The sequence below is a fragment of the Pseudonaja textilis genome, chromosome 5 (genome assembly GCF_049901715.1).
Source record: "Pseudonaja textilis isolate UNSWEBS1 chromosome 5, rPseTex1.2, whole genome shotgun sequence".
In the NCBI taxonomy this organism is placed as follows: Eukaryota; Metazoa; Chordata; class Lepidosauria; order Squamata; family Elapidae; genus Pseudonaja; species Pseudonaja textilis.
This window is the reverse complement of record NC_141994.1, coordinates 21,143,632-21,161,737: the sequence shown is the minus strand read 5'-3', so window position 1 is coordinate 21,161,737 and position 18,106 is coordinate 21,143,632. Positions and strand designations below refer to the sequence as shown.

The following is an 18,106-nucleotide window of genomic DNA, read 5'->3' as shown; positions in this document are numbered from 1 at the left end:
AGAGACCCTGGGAAAATCCCCAAAAAGTCTGCAGGAAAATCCCCCCTCCCCGTTTTCCTACCGATCGATCATTCAAACTCTGCCAGAAATGAGTCTTTGTGAGACTTGTCACACCATCACGGCGTCTTGGAGCAGGAGGCCTTGCAGGCTCCCAAAGACTCATTCCTGGTGGAGTTTGGGGGAGAGAAAGAAAGACTTTTGCTGCTTTCCTTGTGTGTAGCCAAAAGCAGAAGAAAGAAGCAGCCAGGTGGCCAGGCCAGGTGCATGGGGTGAGTGGGGCAGGTTCCCACCCTCCACCCTTTCCCCCCTCCCCTCACTGCCTCGTGTTGTTCACAATGCAAGCGACGCAAGCCTTGTGTTCTCGCGGGCCCTGTGGGCAGCGCAGCCTTGTGTTCTTGCGGACCACCAAAATTTTCTCAGGGACCACCAGTGGTCCCTGGCCCCACTGGTTGGCAACCACGAATCTAGTTGTTAGCACTCCTGGGTGGGGGAAAACAACAACAATTCAATTGCCTCTGGGGGGGGGAAGCACCTTTTATTGCATTTTATTTGGATTTATTCTCCAAAGCACCAGAGGGCAGGTCAAGAAGCAGTGGGTGGAAGCTTGTTTAAAAAAAAGATTCAACATGGGATTAAGAAGAAACTTCCTGACAGTGAGAATAATTAACCAAGGGAACAGCTAGCCTTGGGAATTGCTGGTGCTCGATCCCTGGATGTTTTCAAGAAAGATTGGACTATTAATATTAATTATATTAAGGTCTCCTGCTTGGGCAGTGAGGTTGGACTAGAAGACCTGCAAGGTTGCTTCCGGCCCTTAGGATTTTATGATTCTTGCTTGGCATTTTGCTCTTGGCTGTTTCTCCAGCCCTTGAGAATCAGGGGCGGGGCTGCTGGGGGCTCTCGGGGGTTCGGGAGACCCCCGAGATAAGATTCTGTGCTGTTTGGATAACTGCCCAAATCCCACTCCTGGCTGGCCCCGCCCAACCCTCCCCTCCCAGGAGTCCCCATATGGCCCGTTTTGGATGCAGGGAAGTGCAGGGTGTGCGTGGAGGCTCAGGGAGGGCGAAAAACGGGCCTCCCGGAAGTCCAGGAAGGCCAGAAATGGGCCTGTTTCCAGCTTCCATAGAGCCTCCGGAGTGCAGAGAGGCTGTTTTCACCTTCCTGGAGGCTCGAGGAAAGCCTCCGGAGCCCGGGGAGGGCAGAAACACCCTCCCACTGTGGTGCAGGAAGCCGACTAGGCTACACCCACCATGGCCACGCTCACCCAGCAACTGGGCAGAGAACCCGAGGCTAAAACGTCTGAAGCCCACCCCTGCTCGAGATCATTTCCTGCCCTATTGCTGCTCAAAAAGAACCGGGGTGACTCTTCTCCTTCCTTTTGTGCCAATGAAAACTTGGTCCCCACTCCGCTTCACGTTACCCTTCCAGGCACAGTTCCTGCACTGTAACGTTGTGGGGGAAGGCTCTGAACATTTCTGAAAATAGCAAAAAAAAAAAAAAGACTTGGAAATCAGCCAACATCCTTAATTGCATCAGGGGAACATTTGACTGATTTGTTGATGAACATACTGAACCTGGAGTCTCAGAGAAGTCGCTGCAGTTCTTGTCCCTTGCAGAAAAAGGTGAGCTGTGGGTAAAAGGTAGAGAGAGAACGTAGGAAATCAAGCTCTTTCTTTCGAGTTTCCTTTGGTCTGTCAGCTTTGGAAGCCGTATTTTATTTAGGAGCTTCCAATGCTGCCACATCTAAATGCCTAGGGCAGTGGTGGCTAACCTTTCGGGGCTCCCGTGCCGATAATTGCGTGCGCGCTTGCCTGCTCGTGCTCGTGTGCCATCACCCAGAAGGAAATGCGCATGGGGCCCCCATCAGGAGTGGGATACAACAGGATTTACTACCGGTTCGAGATTTACGAGCTTCCCTGCACGCTGGGAGCAGCGTGCCTGTAAATCGTCATCAGCATGCTGTGTTCAGAGACGTAGCCTTTGAAACAGCCCTGTTTTCCTGCTTTTTCAACTGCAGCCTTGTTGGGCAGCTGAAGTTGAAAAATCAGGAAATAAAGGTCTGGTAAGAGCCCGGGTGGGCAGGTGAGCCAAATCATCAGCAGACATAGAACCAGTTCTATGTCTGCTGCTCTTCAGAGCTACCAGTTCTACAGAGATGGACAGAACTGGTAGAAACCCATCCCTGGCCCCCATGCCTCCTGTGCATGCACGCATAACCTGCGTGACCCATGCAACCCATTCTGCATGGTTCTGCACACGTGCGAGTGTCTCCTGCATGCCGCCGCACTCCCTGCACGTGCGTCAGATACCCGACCATCAGCTGTTGGGCAGGTGGCGCACGCACATACACAGTAGACTTTTTCTGGGTGCGTGCTCATGTGCCGGCAATAATGGCTCTATGTACCACTTCTGGCATGCGTGCCATAGGTTTGCCACCACAGGCCTAGGAATTTTTTTTGGGGGGGGCAGAAATTTCATAGAGAGGTAGAAGTTTAGATATGACAACATTCTTCTCATCAAGTCAAGGACAGCTTACCCTGCACCTGGAAAGGAATGGTTGGAGGAATGTCTGCAGTTGGGACGATGGGTGATTGACTGGTGGGTGCAGGGCAGTGGTGGTATTCTACGGGTTCGGCCCGGTTCTGTCAAGCTGGTAGCACCGATGAGCAGCAGAGACTGAACCGGTTCTCTCCACCACTGTACTGTTGGGCCCACCTGCCCGCCTGGCTCCATACTCACCTTTATCCTCTGTTTTTGAAGCACAGCCGCTTTGTGCGGCACACAAGAGTGGTGTGTGGCATCTGCTGAAGCGACCGGGAGAATGCAGGCTTGCAGGAGGTTAGTTGGAATGTCTCTATGCCTGCACAAATGCTTCTATGCCTGCACAAAGCGTGCATTTGGCATGTGCACATATGCAAAGCGTGCCCACCAAGCCATGCCCACCAAACCGGTGGTCAAAATTTTTTTGAATTCCACCACTGGTGCCGGGAATGGGGAGTTTGATTTTTAATGATGCAAGGAAAATCTGGAACACTCAGATTCGGGTTTTCCCAGATGTGTCTATATGACAACTCTAATAACATGGAACTTTGAGGAAATTCCTGTCTCGGAGTCTATTGGTTTGGAGTTTGTTAGTTGGAACGGCGACCTGGTCTTCAGGCTGGGCAAGGCAGCCCTCTCAAAAAGGCATAGAGGTTCATTCTGCAACCTGTTAGGTTCAATTGCAGAATAACAGAATGGGAGGGGACCTTGGAGGTCTTCTAGTCCAACTTTCTGCACAAGCAGCAGAATCTGCACGCATGATGGCGAACCTAAGACACGTGTGCTGGAAGTGGCATGCAGAGCTATCTCTCCAGGCATGACAGCCGTTGGCCATTGCTCTTCTGGGTTCTGGTGCACCAGACAGCTGGGCTTCGTGCATGCAGGACCTCCAGAAACAGGAAGAGCACCTCCCTTCCTTCCTTCCCTCCCTCCCTCCTTCGTTCCTTCCTTCTTTCCTCCCTTCCTCTTATTCTCTTTTTCATTCTTTTTCCTGGTGACACTTAGCGAGGTGAAGCACTGTAAAGTAGTGTATGAGAGTTATTGCTATTATTATTATTATTACCTAGATCGGTATTTCTCAACGTTGACAGCTTTAAGATGTGTCCCCCGCCAGCCAGCAGGAATCCTGGGAGTTGAAGTCTGCACGTCTTAAAGTTGCCAAGGTTGAAAAACACGGATCTAGAGTCTGTTGCTGGATTTTTTTTAAAAAATAATAACAATCCCCATTTGCTTCTTTAAACAAAGATCTGAAAATGCCTTCATGGCTGATGCTCTTGGGAGAGTCGATTTTTTTATTTGTTTTTTTATTTCACTGCATTTTTACATTAAAGGTGACATTGATCAAAGCTTGAGAAGTGCCGTGCGTGGTTCGTAATTGTTCCTGGGTGGTGGTGGCTATCCCAAAAAAGCATTCCAGAAATGGATTCAACAGGGGGGGAAAGTCTTTTTCTCAGAAAAGAAAATCCACAATATCGAACACTATATTCCTCAGAGGTATGACAATATTACTTTTCTTCTTGGCAGCTATGTGACTCCCGGGTGTAAACATACTGGAAATTAAAGAAGCTTAAGGAATTTCTTTTTGAAGTCCATCTCTTAACCCAAGGGTCGGCAACCTGCAGCTCTGGACCCACATGTGGCTCTTTCATCCCTCTGCTGCGGCTCCCTGTCGCTGGTCGGCTCCACAATTGATCGGGCTTTCGGTTAGGACAGGTAGAGAAAAAAGGGTGCCGTTCTAGAAGGAGATCCTATGGTGGGAGAACAGGACTTCTGGTCAGCTCCACAATTGATAGGGCTCTCAGTTAGGACACGCAGAGGAAAAAGGATGCCGTGCTAGAAGGAGACTTTATGGTGTGGGAACTGGACTTCCAGTTGGCTCCACAATTGATAGGGCTCTATGGTGGGGGAACCAGACTTCTAGTTGGCTGAGGAAAAAGCATGCCGTGCTAGGAGGAGACTCTATGGTAGCTTCTGGATAGGACCTTTGTGGCTCTTTGAGGTGTTTAAGGTTGCCAATCCCTGTCCTAACCTGTAGACAGGGGTGGGATTCTAATGGTTCAGACTGGTTCAGGTGAACCGGTAGTTCTGGTGATCCTTTGGCCCCTGTCCATCCATCCCTGCTCGTTTCCTGCGCTTTATTTCCTTGTTTTTGAGCACACAGCTGATTCACGTGGCAGAGCCATTTGCCATGCATCAGCCGTTTACTCACCGGAGATGCAGCAGAAGGTAAGTATTTGATAGCTAAAAATGGTCTTTTCTAAATGCTGTGTATGTACACGTGTGTGTGAAGTGTGTGCTCACCGAACTGGTTGTGACGCCGGTTGAATCGCACCACTGCTTGTAGGAAAAGGAGTGGCAGAAACTGGGGGCGGAATCAAAAGAGGAATCAGCCTAGAATCCCTACGTAGCTGCATTTATTGGAAATAAATGACCAAATTCTCTCCAGGTAGTGAGCAGTCAAATCTTGAAGAACACATGGCGATATCGTCCACGTGCTGCTGCACCACAATGTCAAAATTTCACAGGAACTTGCCCAAGTGAAAGAGAAGAAGTGGTAGAATGTGGAGGCGGAATTCAAAGAGGGATTGGCTTAGCATTCCTACGTAGTCACAAGTTGAGGATTCACCTCACAACTATGGCAAGAAAGGTTGTATAATAGGGTCGTAACCAATGTCTCACTTACTGACAGAAATGCTGGGCTCAATTTAGTTGAGGATTCACTTTGCAACTATGTCAAGAATGGTCGTAAAATGGGGGCATAACCAATGTCTCACTTAGTGACAGGAATGCTGGGCTCAATTGTGATCGTAAGTTGAGGATTCACTTCACAACTATGGCAAGAAAGGTCGTATAATGGGGTCGTAACCAATGTTTCACTTAGTGACAAAGGCTGGGCTCAATTTAGTCGTAAGTTGAAGACTCACTTCGCAACTATGGCAAGAAAGGTCGTAAAATGGGGGCATAACCAATGTCTCACTTAGTGACAGAAATGTTGGGCTCAATTCTGTTTGTAAGTTGAGGACTACCAGTTTTTCCATATATAGTGCTAGGGTTACTCAACCGCAGGACGTTCACTATCAATTCTGCAATGGAACGATGTGAAATTTTTCTCACTTCTTCATGGCTCTAGAAAAATCTCTGACATATCTGAAGAACAAAAACTCTGCTTCAGTTCTTAGGAAAAGGCCTTCAAAAACCATTTTTTCTTTCCTTTTTCGAAGAATCAGCAAATGAGATTGTACATGTGCATATGATAAAAAAAAATGGCAAAGCTGGAGAAAAAAAATAATAACGCCACATCTGCAGATGTAATTCGTGAGTCATTCACATAATCCTCGTCCACGAAAGAAAAAATACGCAAGGAGAGAGAGAGAGAGAGAGAGAGAGAAATAATAACAAAAAGGACAGTTTTATTCCAGAATGAACAAAAGAGCAGTGATGGAAATGAGAGAGAGAGGAACTATGGAGCCCAGTTCCCAAACTTTAATGGAAGAATTTAAAGATGTATATTTTTTTTTTTTAAAAAGAAAAAATAGAAGATGATAATGTTACCCACCATTTTCAGAAATGGATTTTCTTTTTTTTTTGTGAAGAGGCTGAAGCTCATATTGCAAATGGGGGAATTTGGCCCAAAGTTGGAAAACAAGCAGTCGGTGTCCAATGAATGATTATGGACAAGAGACTTTATTTTGTCTTTTCGACCAAGTGAATTTTACGTCTGACTGCTTTGGAAAAGAAAGGATGGAGCGGAAAAAGACTAAACGGTAGAGAAAAACGGAGCCCAAGTGGTTTGTTTTTTTTGTTTTTTTAAAAAAACTCTTTCGGCCAAAGCGTCTTTTTTTTTTGGAGCTGTTTAACATCCCGCATCCCTAATGAATTTCCAAGCGGCGTTGCCTGGAACATCACTTCCGGGAGAAAGAAGTTTTACTTGTTATGAACCAATGAATAGGACGATAATTGGATTTAACAGGCTCCCCGTTGCTCTGGGGCGTGTGTGGGTGGGTGAATAAAAAAAACAGCAGGGGAAGGTCAAAGGGAAAAAGGAAAAAAAAAAAAGACTAAATTTTGAAGCGCTGGGAAGAAAAAAAGAAAAAAAAAAAGAACAGAAAAAGTCCCCAAAGGATGCATTAATTACCATTGTAAATCTTATCAATAAAAGAACCGGAAAGAAATAATCAACGGGTTTATTAATGTTGATCTCTACGTCCTGCCTTAATTTTTTTCGGAAATTCAAGTTGCCTCCGGGACGGACGGTGGCTCTCTAGTTGGGGGAGGTCTCCCATCCTCCAGACTGGACCCCCCACTCTCAATTTTGTCTCCTTCCAACCCAGCGCCTCAAATAATCCCACCGGGCCGAGACTCGGTCCCCACTGCCGGCTTCTTCGCGATCCCGCCGGAGGAGATCCGGGTGCGCCTCGCCGCGCCTTGGGCTGCCCAAAAGCAGTTCCCCTCGACTGTTTTTTTGGGGGGTGCTTTGCTTCTCAGCCCTACTCCCCAGTCCCAGACGGGGGTCTCCAACTGGGGTGCACCCTGCCGCGCCTTGGGCTGCCTAGAGACAGTTCCCCTCGGCTGTTTTTTGGGGGGCTGCTTCGCTTCTCAGCCCCACTCCCCAGTCCCAGATGAGGGTCTCCAACTGGGGAGCACCCCGCCGCACCTTGGGCTTCCCAGAAGCAGTTCCTCTCGGCTGTTTTTTTTTGGGGGGCTGCTTCGCTTCTCAGTCCCATTCCCCAGTCCCAGGTGAGGGTCTCCAACTGGGGCGCACCTCTTCGCGCCTTGGGCTGCCCAAAGCAATTCCCCTCGGCTGCTTTTTGGGGGGGGGAGGGAGGTTGCTTTGCTTCTCAGCCCTCTCCCCAATCCCAGACGAGAGTGTGTGTCTCCAACTGGGGCCCTCTCGGAAATCCTCCGGGCTGCCTCTCTGCCCTGCCACCTTTTGCGCGGAGCGGGCGCCCCGAGATGCTCCCACGCTCAGCTAGGGCGCATCGCCAAGCAGAGCTGCGCGATTTCAATTCAAGCCGAGGCCGGTCTTTGGGCGCGCTGCGCGATGGAGACGCGCGTCCCCTGCGAGAGAAAGGCCAGAAGAAGCGCGGGGAGAAAGACGGGGGGAGAAAGCGGACCGAAAGCAGCTGCCCTCCCTCTCTCCCTCTCTGTCTCTCTCTCTCCCTCCCCGCCTGCCTCCGTCCCCTCCCCGCTTCGCTTGTCCGCCCGCCGGGGCGCTGTGAAGCGCAGCCTCCTTGACGTCAGGGCGCGGGCGGTGCGCGGCATCTTCCGCGCGGGGGTCCTGGCCGGGTGGCTGCGCGCTCCGGGCGCCCCAGGGAAGGAGGCGCGACGGGCTGGGCAGCCGTGGACCGCTGCCGCCGCCGCCCCCGCCGAGGACGACCAGCGCACCGCAGAAGGCGACCAAAGGCTGAGCCAGGGCGGACGAGCCCGGGGAGCCGCTTGAGAGCGCCTCCGTCCCGGCTCGGCCTTGGCCATGGCAGCCGCCGAGATGGAGAGCGCGGGCGAAGGGGAGCTGGCGGAGCGCGTCTTGCTGAACGTGTCGGGCCTGCGCTTCGAGACGCGGCTGGGCACCCTGGACCAGTTCCCGGAGACGCTGCTGGGCGACCCGGCCAAACGGCTGCGCTACTTCGATCCTCTGCGCAACGAGTATTTCTTCGACCGGCACCGGCCCAGCTTCGACGGCATCCTCTATTTCTACCAGTCCGGGGGGAAGCTCCGCCGGCCGGTCAACGTCTCCCTGGAGGTCTTCGCCGACGAGGTGCGCTTCTACCAGCTGGGCGAGGCGGCCTTGGAGCGGTTCCGGGAGGAGGAAGGCTTTCTGCGGGAAGAAGAGAAACCTCTGCCCACGCACGAGTTCCAGCGTCAGGTCTGGCTGATCTTTGAGTATCCCGAGAGCTCCGGCTCGGCCCGGGGCATCGCCATCGTCTCCGTGTTGGTCATCCTCATCTCCATCGTCACCTTCTGCTTGGAGACCTTGCCGGAGTTCCAGGAGGAGTCGGCTGAGATCCGGGATCCCATGGGCCAGGCGCCACGGCCGAGCATCCTGGCCGACCCTTTCTTCGTCATTGAGACCACTTGCGTCATCTGGTTCACCTTTGAGCTCCTGGTGCGCTTCTTCGCCTGTCCCAGCAAGCCCGAGTTCTCCAAGAACATCATGAACATTATCGACGTGGTGGCCATCATCCCTTACTTCATCACTCTGGGCACTGAGCTCGCTCACGAGCAACAGAAGGGGGAGCCCCAAGGCAACAGCAGTGGCCAGCAGCAAGCCATGTCCTTGGCCATCCTACGGGTCATCCGCCTGGTCCGAGTCTTCAGGATCTTCAAACTCTCCCGGCACTCCAAGGGGCTGCAGATCCTGGGACAGACCTTGAAAGCTAGCATGAGGGAGCTGGGTCTCCTCATCTTCTTCCTCTTCATCGGGGTGATCCTCTTCTCCAGCGCCGTCTATTTCGCCGAGGCCGATGACCCCGAATCCTACTTCTCCAGCATCCCCGATGCCTTCTGGTGGGCTGTGGTCACCATGACCACGGTGGGCTATGGTGACATGAGCCCTATCACCGTGGGAGGAAAGATTGTGGGCTCCTTGTGTGCCATCGCCGGCGTGCTCACCATCGCCCTGCCTGTACCAGTCATCGTGTCTAACTTCAACTACTTCTACCACCGGGAGACCGATCAAAGTGTCCTCCAGGACAACCCGGGGAGTGTTCAGGGCAGCTCAGCCGAGGAGGAAGCGAAGAGTAAGAACTCCTCCTGCAAATCCATGGTGCACTTGGAGCACCTTGACGAGACCCACAACGGGACCAAGTCTGTGGAGAAAACCAACATCCGAGCCAACAGCACCATAGACCTTAGGAAGTCCCTCTACGCCCTGTGTATGGATTCCACCAGGGAAACCGATCTGTAAGGAGGCCAAACTCCTGTTGGTGATTTAAATCAGGGAACAAATGACATTCGTTTCATTTATTTATTTTTATGTTTTTATTTTTTTTATTTTTTAAGTTTGGTAGCTTCTCTAAAAACATCTCTAAGTTAGTGGATTCTTTTTAAAAACAACAGCAACAACAATTCATTCCTTTGGATGACTCAGCAAATCCTGAGCAAAGATTTACAACCAGCAAAAGAGTTAGTGGGGGCAACTTTTTCCCATGATCCGAGGGGGCCTTTGGTGGAAAAAGCAAATTTATTGTGCAGAGCAAATTTATTTTCATAAACCAACTCAAAATACTGGGGATTTCTTGTATAGGCCATGGGTAGCCCCCCAGCCTCAAATCCCCCTCTTATAATCCCATCTTCTAAGGCCATTTCCCCCCTCCCATGGATAGTAAACAAATTTTTGTAAGTACCATCATTTCAAGCTAAAAATATTTCTATTTTTAATATGTATGATGAAAATAGCCATGTTACTGTGATATAGGAAACCATGACCTCTATATAGACTTTTTAGGTAAGGAATAGATTTCTTATTTTAAAGTTAAAACCAACAACAACCCCCACCCCTTTCCTTGTACGTGTGACGAGTCCTGTTTTCAGCATTCTGGTAGCAAACAACATTTGCATTTGTCTAAGTTTTGTACCTTTGGTGAGAATTAAATTACATAAATGGCAATCTTTATTCTGTAAAACTGTTTACCCCTGCAAGATTGCATCCTGTTTCTGGCTGTCGGTGAGGCCAGATGTCAGCAGCTGGCATGCTTGAAGGACCTGGGTTTTTTCTAAATACAGGTAGTCTTTGACTTACGACCGCAAACGAATCCAAAATTTCTACGGTTTAAGGGAGAGAGTCGTCAATGTTGTTCCATGTTACAACCTTTCTTGTCACAGTTGCAAAGTGAATCTGTGCAGTCCTTAAGTGAGTAACCTCGTTGTTAAGTGAATCTGGCTCCCCCCCAAACTTTACTTGTCCGAAGGTCGCTAAAGGGGATCGGGTAACCCCAGGGACACTGCAACCGTCATAACTGTGAATCAGTTGTGCCAAGTGTCTGAATTTTGATCACGTGATCGTGGGGATGGTTGCAATGGTCGTGTGAAAAACACTCGTGGGGTGCTTTTTTTTAGGGCCATTATAACTTTTGAATGGTCACTAAATGAACTGTTGTAAGTCGAGGACTGCCTGTAGAACGTTCCTGGGTTCAGTTTAATAGATAACAGATAATCAGAGTTGGAAGGGACCTTGTAGGTCATCTAGTCTAACCCCCCCCCCCAATCCAAGCAGGAGACCCTACACCATTTCTGACAAATGGCAGTCCAGTCTCTTCTTGAAAGTCTCAAGTGATGAAGCTCCCACAACTTCTGAAGGCCAGTTCTGTTCCATGGGTTGATTGTTCTCACTGTCAGAAAGTTTCTCCTTATTTCCTTATTCTTTATTCTTTATTCCTTATTTATTACTTCCTTATTCAGTTTCCATCCTTTATTGCTTGTCTGGCCTTCGGGTGCTTTGGAGAATAGCTTCACTCCTTCCTCTCTGTGGCAGCCCCTCAAATATTGGAAGACTGTTATCCTGTCTCTCCTGATCCTTCTCTTCACTAGACTAGCCAAGCCCAGTTCCTGCAACTGTTTGTTGTATGTTTTAGCCTCCAGTCCCCTAATCATCCTGGTTGCTCTTCTCTGTACTTTTTCTAGAGTCTCAACATCTTTTTTATAATGTGGTGACCAAAACTGGATGCAGTACTCTAGGTGTGGTCTTACTAAGGCTTTATAGAGTGGTATTAGTACTTCCCTTGATCTTTACTGTATCCTTCTGTTAATGCAACTTAGGATTGCATTGACTTTTTTGGCTGCTGCTGCACACGGCTGGCTCCTATTTAGCTAGTTGTCCACTAAGACTCCAAGATCCCTCTCCCAGTTACTGCTATTGAGCCTGGTTTCACCCGGTCTATACGTGTCCTTTTGGTTTTTCTTGCCGAAGTGTAAGACTTTACATTTAACAAATCAAAAAGCTTCGGAGTGGAGCGCCAGAAAAACGTTTTAGCAACTGCGGAGCTTTTCGGATTGAGTTTTCTGAAGAATTAGTTTTCTGATGGGGATCTAGAGATGATTTATGTCTTTGGGGGAGCTGGTCACTGTTTTTAAATGACCGTGTCCAGTAATGTACTCTTGGGGTGGGGGAAGACCTAATGGAAGAGGTAGAGTTATTAAATAAAGCTTTTATGGATTCCACTTTGCACTAAGTGGACATCAGTTGACCTCATTTTGAAATAAGATGGATTGTGGCCTTGTAGGTTATTGGTTGATGGCTGACAGGACTTTGTTCCTTAAGTTCAGCCCTCTTATGGTTCAACTTGGATCACGAAGCCTGCAGAGAAAGATGACTCCAATCCCTAGGAGGACATTCATCTTCTCTGGAGCTAAGGACACAGGACCCTTCTTGGTTTGACTGTCTTCTCTTGTCCATCTTATACACCTAGGAAGAGAACGGTTGAATGTCTATGGCAGGAGGGGTCTTCAAACTTGACAGCTTGAAGATTTGTGGACTTCAACTCCTAGAATTCCTCCTCCAGTCATGTTAGCTCAGGAATTCTGGGAGTTGAAGTCCACAAGTCTTAAACTTGCCAAGTTTGAAGAACCTTGGTCTATGGAACCTCTCCCTCATCTAGGTCATGAATGTCCCAAAGAGGCTTTTTTGCAAAAGGCAACTGGACTTTCTTTGTTTTTTTTCCCTTGAAAACAATTCATTTGTCATCCAGGAAGCATCTTCAGTTCTGAACTTTTTAAACCGAAGGCACTTCTTGGATGAGAAGCAAAACATTTTCAAGGGAGAACCACCCCCCCCCCCCAAAAAAAAAGTCCAGTTGCCTTTGGGAAAGGAATGATTAATTCCTGAGTAATGATATATACCTACAATATTCCTAACTCCTGATCATGAATTTGATCTGAGAAGGCACAACTCAAGCCAAGGTAGCTTAAATCCTTCCTGCCTTGCCAATAAATCTCTCTCTTTTTCTTTTGTCTTCTGCTGAATGGATGGGATTATATAGGTTTGGGAATGCAGCCATCACAATCATGACAAGACTTTTTATCTTCCTTCCTTCCTTCCTTCCTTCCTTCCTTCCTTCCTTCCTTCCTTCCTTCCTTCCTTCCTTCCTTCCTTCCTTCCTTCCCTTTTGCAATGGACTGCTGCAAGTTGAGTCAGGGCAACCAACATTTCTGCGTCTGTCCAGCAGACCCTGGAAATGGGAGGGGGGAGGGAGATAGCCATAACCCAATTTTGCTGAATTTCTAATTAAGATTCTCTTCCAGGATTCCAGAGTCTCTCTTCCTTGCTTTAAGGCAGAGAGGAAATAAATAGAACTGATCCGAGTCTGTAAATTAAATTAAACTCTGCCTTGTTTTTTGAAGTAGGTTTTCAATTATTATTATTATTAGAAATGTGGTGGGGGGTTTTTTGCATTGCAAATGCTTGCAGCAGAGGTTCTCTTTGGAGGATCAAGCATATTTGATTTTAAAACCATGCAGAGGGAATTATCTTCATTATTTTCTGATGAGCAGCTGTGGGAAATGGAATCTGAGTACATGATGGACTTTAAATCCACCCAGATTACTAGCTTTTGAGACATAGATGGGCAAGGGGTTGGTGGCTGAGCATTTCAGCAAAATTTCTGCCTGCCAAGAAGGGAATTCTTTCATACAATATCTTGGGTGAGCAAGTCTAGTTTATTAGAGCTGACAAGAACTGCTCAATTGCCTATAGAATTAAGGAAAACACTTTGGTTGGAAAGGCACACTTCAGAACATTGAGTCTAGCCTGGAATCCAAATTCAATTCAATAGCAAAGTTGGAAGGGACCTTGGAGGTCTTCTAGTCCAACCCCCTGCTCAGGCAGGAAACCTGGCTTAAACCATTTCAGACCAATGGTTGTCCAATCTCTTCTTTAAAGTCCCTAAGACAGATTGACTCTCTAGCCCAATGTTCCTCAACGTTGGTTGCTTGAACTTCAACTCTTAGAATTCTCCAGCCAGCATGAAATCTACAGCTCTTGAAGCATGCTGGCTGGGGAATTCTGGAAGTTGAAGTCCACCTATCTTCAAGCAACCAAGGTTGAGGGACTCTGGCCCAACCTCTGCTTGAAAGGGGTGACCAACCTCTCCTTGAGTTATTGCTTGGAATGAAGTTCTACTGTTCCATCTCCTGTTCTACTGTTCCATCAGAATCCATCTTCTCATCCTTCCCATCCTTTGTCCGAAGGCTCAACATTTGCAGCTCCTTCAGTCTCCTTCCAGATACTTTTTTTTAGTCCAAGCAGAATAGTGGGTAGGCACTGAAAACCAAAAGAAAGTATAGATAGAAGTGAAACATTTGTAGTATGTAGCCAGTAGATAGCAGTGTTTGCAAGTTTGGATCTATGGTATATACTCTATGCTCTTTTGTTCCTGTTTCCTATTACAGTTATATAGTTGAGCAGTAAAGCACATGATGTTTGTACTCTTTTTTTTTCTTGTGATGCTTTATATAAACACAATTTCTAATGGGACCATCCTAACCTCACCCAGAGTGAGTTGCTGATAAAACTCCACAAACAAGAGTTAGGGAAAGCTTTGTTTGTCTTTTTTTTGAAAAAGTTTTTTTTTTATTTTTTTAACACACCCAAACAAAAACAAATAAAAGCATCTTTCAGTTCTAAAAAAAAAAAAGAAGTGAATATTTGTAGCCCAGGGTTCAACGGTGGGGTCCTCGGTGCTCTCAGAGCTTGGTTGTTTTCATTCCATTGATTGACTAGGCAAATGTGTTGAGCAGTGATGATGTTCCCTAGTTGGGTGATGAAACATCTGCAAGAAAACCACCAGACTCAAAGAGCATCAAGGACCTCATGGAGAGTACAGTATCTCAGGAGCCAAGAGGAAGGATTTCATTGCCAATCCATCTCAAAAAGTTCCTTTCTCCAGGCCATTGTGCACTCTGGCATCTCTGAGATACTTTCCCGTTGACTTCATTTCTAGTTCCCCAAACCTCCTCACTGCCTTCCTTTGTTCTACTTTCTCTGAATAATTTAACATGTGAAGTCCAGAATTGAATAGAGAACTCAAAATGGGCTTGGAGCTGAATGGAATTCCTTCTTCTTCTCATTTAGAAACAGTACTTCTGCTGACATCTTAGCACAACTTAGCAAATCCCAGTGTTTTGGGTAGCCATCTTTACACTGGTGATTTATATTCTGTTTATAATCCAATATGTCTCTCAGGTAACTTTAACCAAGCCATTATCCTGCTCCTCTCTTGCTATCCTGCACATTTTACTTTCATTTCCTAGATGAATAATAATTAATCAATCAGAATAGAGTTGGAAGGGACCTTGGAGGTCTTCTAGTCCAGCCCTCTGCTGGAGACCCTACACAATTCCAGACAAGTGGCTGTCCTGTCTATTCTTTAAGATCTACAGTGATGGAGTGATGGAGCCCCCACAACTTCTTGTGGCAAGCCGTTCCACTGGTTAATTGTCCTCCCTGTTTGGAAGTTTCTCCTTAATTCCAGGTTGCTTCTCTCCTTGATTAGTTTCTATCCATTGTTACTTGTCTTGCCCTCAGGTTGCTTTGGAGAATAGCTTGACCCCTTCCTCTCTATGGCAGCCCCTCAAATATTGGACGACTGCTATCTTATGTCCTTCTTTTGTTCAATTTCATGCTGTTATTTCTCAACCCTTTCCGTCACTTATCAGTAACTTTTTGTGAATGTTACTGCTGCATTCCGGAGCATTAGCTATCCCACTCAGTTTGATTGGAAACTTCTTTTCCTCTCCACCCAAGCCATTAATCAAAACGCTTGATTAAAAATGGACAACCCAGGACTGATTCTTGGGTCAATAGCTCCCTTCAATTTGAGGGGAACACACAGTGCTTTCAATGGGATTATCGATTTCTATTTCTGCTTATTTGTCATTCCATCTAGCCCACAACTAACTAGGTTGGCAATAATGGGCAATTTATCAAATGCTTTGCTGGAGTCAAGATATATTATGTCGACAGCATTCCATGATCAGTTGGCATTTCCCATGATATATTACGGCAACTACCAAAACAAAAACCGAGGCAAGAATCTGGCAAGATTTGTTCTTGATGGAAAAAAAAATCATTTCTGGCCATTACTCTGTAGTTTCCAAAGTGCTTGCTATAGTATTCATTTAACATTATTCTAGAATTATTCAGGGTACCATTTCAGACTGTAAGAGCAACCAAGGTGATTAGGGGACTGGAGGCTAAAACGTACGATGAACAGTTGCAGGAACTGGGCATGGCTAGTCTAATGAAGAGAAGGACCAAGGGAGTTAGGATAGCAGTCTTCCAGTATTTGAGGGGTGCCACAGAGAGGAGGGGTCAAGCTATTTTCCAAGGCACCTGAAGGCTAGACAAGGAATAATGGATGGAAACTGAACAAGGAAGAGAGATTCAACCTGGAAATAAGGAGAAACTTTCTGACAGTGAGAACAATCAATCTATAGAACAAAAGTTGCCTTCAGAAGTTGTGGTTCATCACTGAAAGGTTTCAAGAAGAGATTGGACTCCCATTTGTCAGAAATGATGTAGGGTCTCTTGCTTGGGTGGGGTTGTTGGGTTGGACTAGATGATCTACAAGGTCCCTTCCAACTCTGTGAATCTGTTTAATCTCCAGTAGCCATATTTATATCAATGGGATGTACTAGTCATTTGTTTTCATTGGTACTGTGAAGTTTCTTCCGTCTCACTCTTTGGTTGCTTTGATTGGACTGCCGTTCATCAGAAATGGTGTAGGGTCTCCTGCTTGGGCGGAGGGATTGGACTAGATGCCCTCCAAAGGTCCCTTCCAACTCTGCTAATCTGTTAAATCTGTTAAAAGTCTTCTTTCTTCTCCTTTCAACCCTTAAAAGCAGAGATTTCTCCCCGACAAAGATGAAGAGAAAAAGACTCAAATCAGTTAGGACAATGACCTCAAGGAATTGGAGAAGTTTTGCCTGTGGTTTATTTAGGAACTTAAAAAAAAACAACATTAGCACATAATTATGGTTGGTTGCACAGTCAGCCAGATGCTCCAGATTGGATTTGGCATTTTCAATCCACCTTTCCAAGGACCTGGAATAGGCAAATGTTGACTGGTTGTGTTGGAGGGACCATGCAAGATCTACGCTGTTCCAAGTAAAGTTCCTTTTTGCAAGTGACGGTTGGGGGTCTGGCTTCCTTTGCCCACAGGCATCCTACTTCTATTTGCAGGTGTTTATAATGGTGTCAGATTCTCTCGTTCTTTCTCATCTATTTTGCTGTCTCCAGGTGCTGCTATGCAGACTTGTCTGCCTTTTTTAATCGGCATCGTTAAGCCTCATACGTTGTATGGCAGGTGCTTGCCTGAGTTTTAAAGTCCCAGAGAACGCTGGCTCCTTCGTTTTTCTATTTAAGTGTGTCTGTTTTGTGGTCCCCACCCATTCTTGTTGGCAGGTGACTGGCTTTTCTCGCCGATCTTCCAAGGCCCCATTGTTGCTACTTTGTCATGTCGCCGTCTGTGGCCCAGCTTTTGGGATCTGCCTGCAGCATCTACCTCGGTAGTTCATCGTTCCTTCAGCTTCTTTGTAGAGGCAGTATTTGCTGTCCGTGGCTGCTTTTTCAATTCTGGATTTCTACGTGTTTGGTTCTTAAGGTTTGGTCTTGTGCAGCCAGAATGAGCCCCTCCACCTCTATCTTCCACTTTCCTTGCTCCGAGCCGTTGCTACGTCTTCTGGTTATCTGCGTTGTCTGTTAGTTTGTGTGTATGTGTGTGTATTGGCCATGCAATATTTTTTGGCTTGCCATATCTCTTTTCCGTTTTCCATTTGGTCTTTCTTGTACGCCAATTTGGTTTCTCTGGTATTCAGTAAGCCTTCATGGCAGTGGTAGGATTTGAATATTTTTACTACCGGTTCAGTGGGCTTGGCTTGGTGGGTGTGGCAGGGGAAGGGTACTGCAAAATCTCCATTCCCTCCCCACCATACTAACCTGCTTTCCAGCTCCATTCTCCTGTGCAGGGCAACCAAAGAAGATCCAGCCCATCAGCTGGGACTCAATGGGAGGCAGAGAATAGATGGGGGCGGGGCCAGAGGTGGGATTCAGCAAGTTCTGACCAGTTCTGGAGAACCGGTAGCGGATATTTTGATTAGTTCAGAGAACCAGCAAATCCCACCTCTGACTGGCCCCGTCCCCATCTCTTCTCTGCCTCCCATTGAGTCCCAGCTGATCGGCTGGGTCTCCTTTGGTTGCCCTGCACAGGAGAATGGAGCTGGAAAGCAGGTTAGTGGGGTGGGGAGAGAATAGAATTTTTGCAATAACCTTCCCCCAGGAGTGGAGAGGGAATGGAGATTTTACAGTATCCTTCCCCTGCCACGCCCACCAAGCCATGCCCACAGACCAATAGTAACATTTTTTTGAATCCCAGCACTGGTTTGAAAGGTCAGAAAACAAAAACTCTGGGCCCAAGTGACCAACCCAGATTGGATCTAACTTTCCTCTTGATTTCAGTATACTTCATGTTGGTCAGCTTGAAGGATATCCAAGTACATGAGCCTCAGTGGCACAGTGGTTAGAGTACAGTACTGCAAATTACTTTTACTGCAATTTGGCAGGTCGAATCCCACC

The 18,106-nt window shown here is 47.2% G+C and overlaps 1 protein-coding gene across 1 annotated transcript; it reads left to right on the top strand.

The window, feature by feature from the left end:
• Positions 1-7,712: 7,712 nt before the first annotated feature.
• On the top strand, positions 7,713-10,168 carry LOC113433395 (potassium voltage-gated channel subfamily A member 5-like). The gene has a single exon (XM_026696007.2). It carries the CDS (start codon positions 8,012-8,014, stop codon positions 9,443-9,445), a length of 1,434 nt encoding a protein of 477 aa, XP_026551792.1. The 5' UTR covers positions 7,713-8,011; the 3' UTR covers positions 9,446-10,168.
• The last annotated feature ends 7,938 nt before the right edge of the window (positions 10,169-18,106 follow it).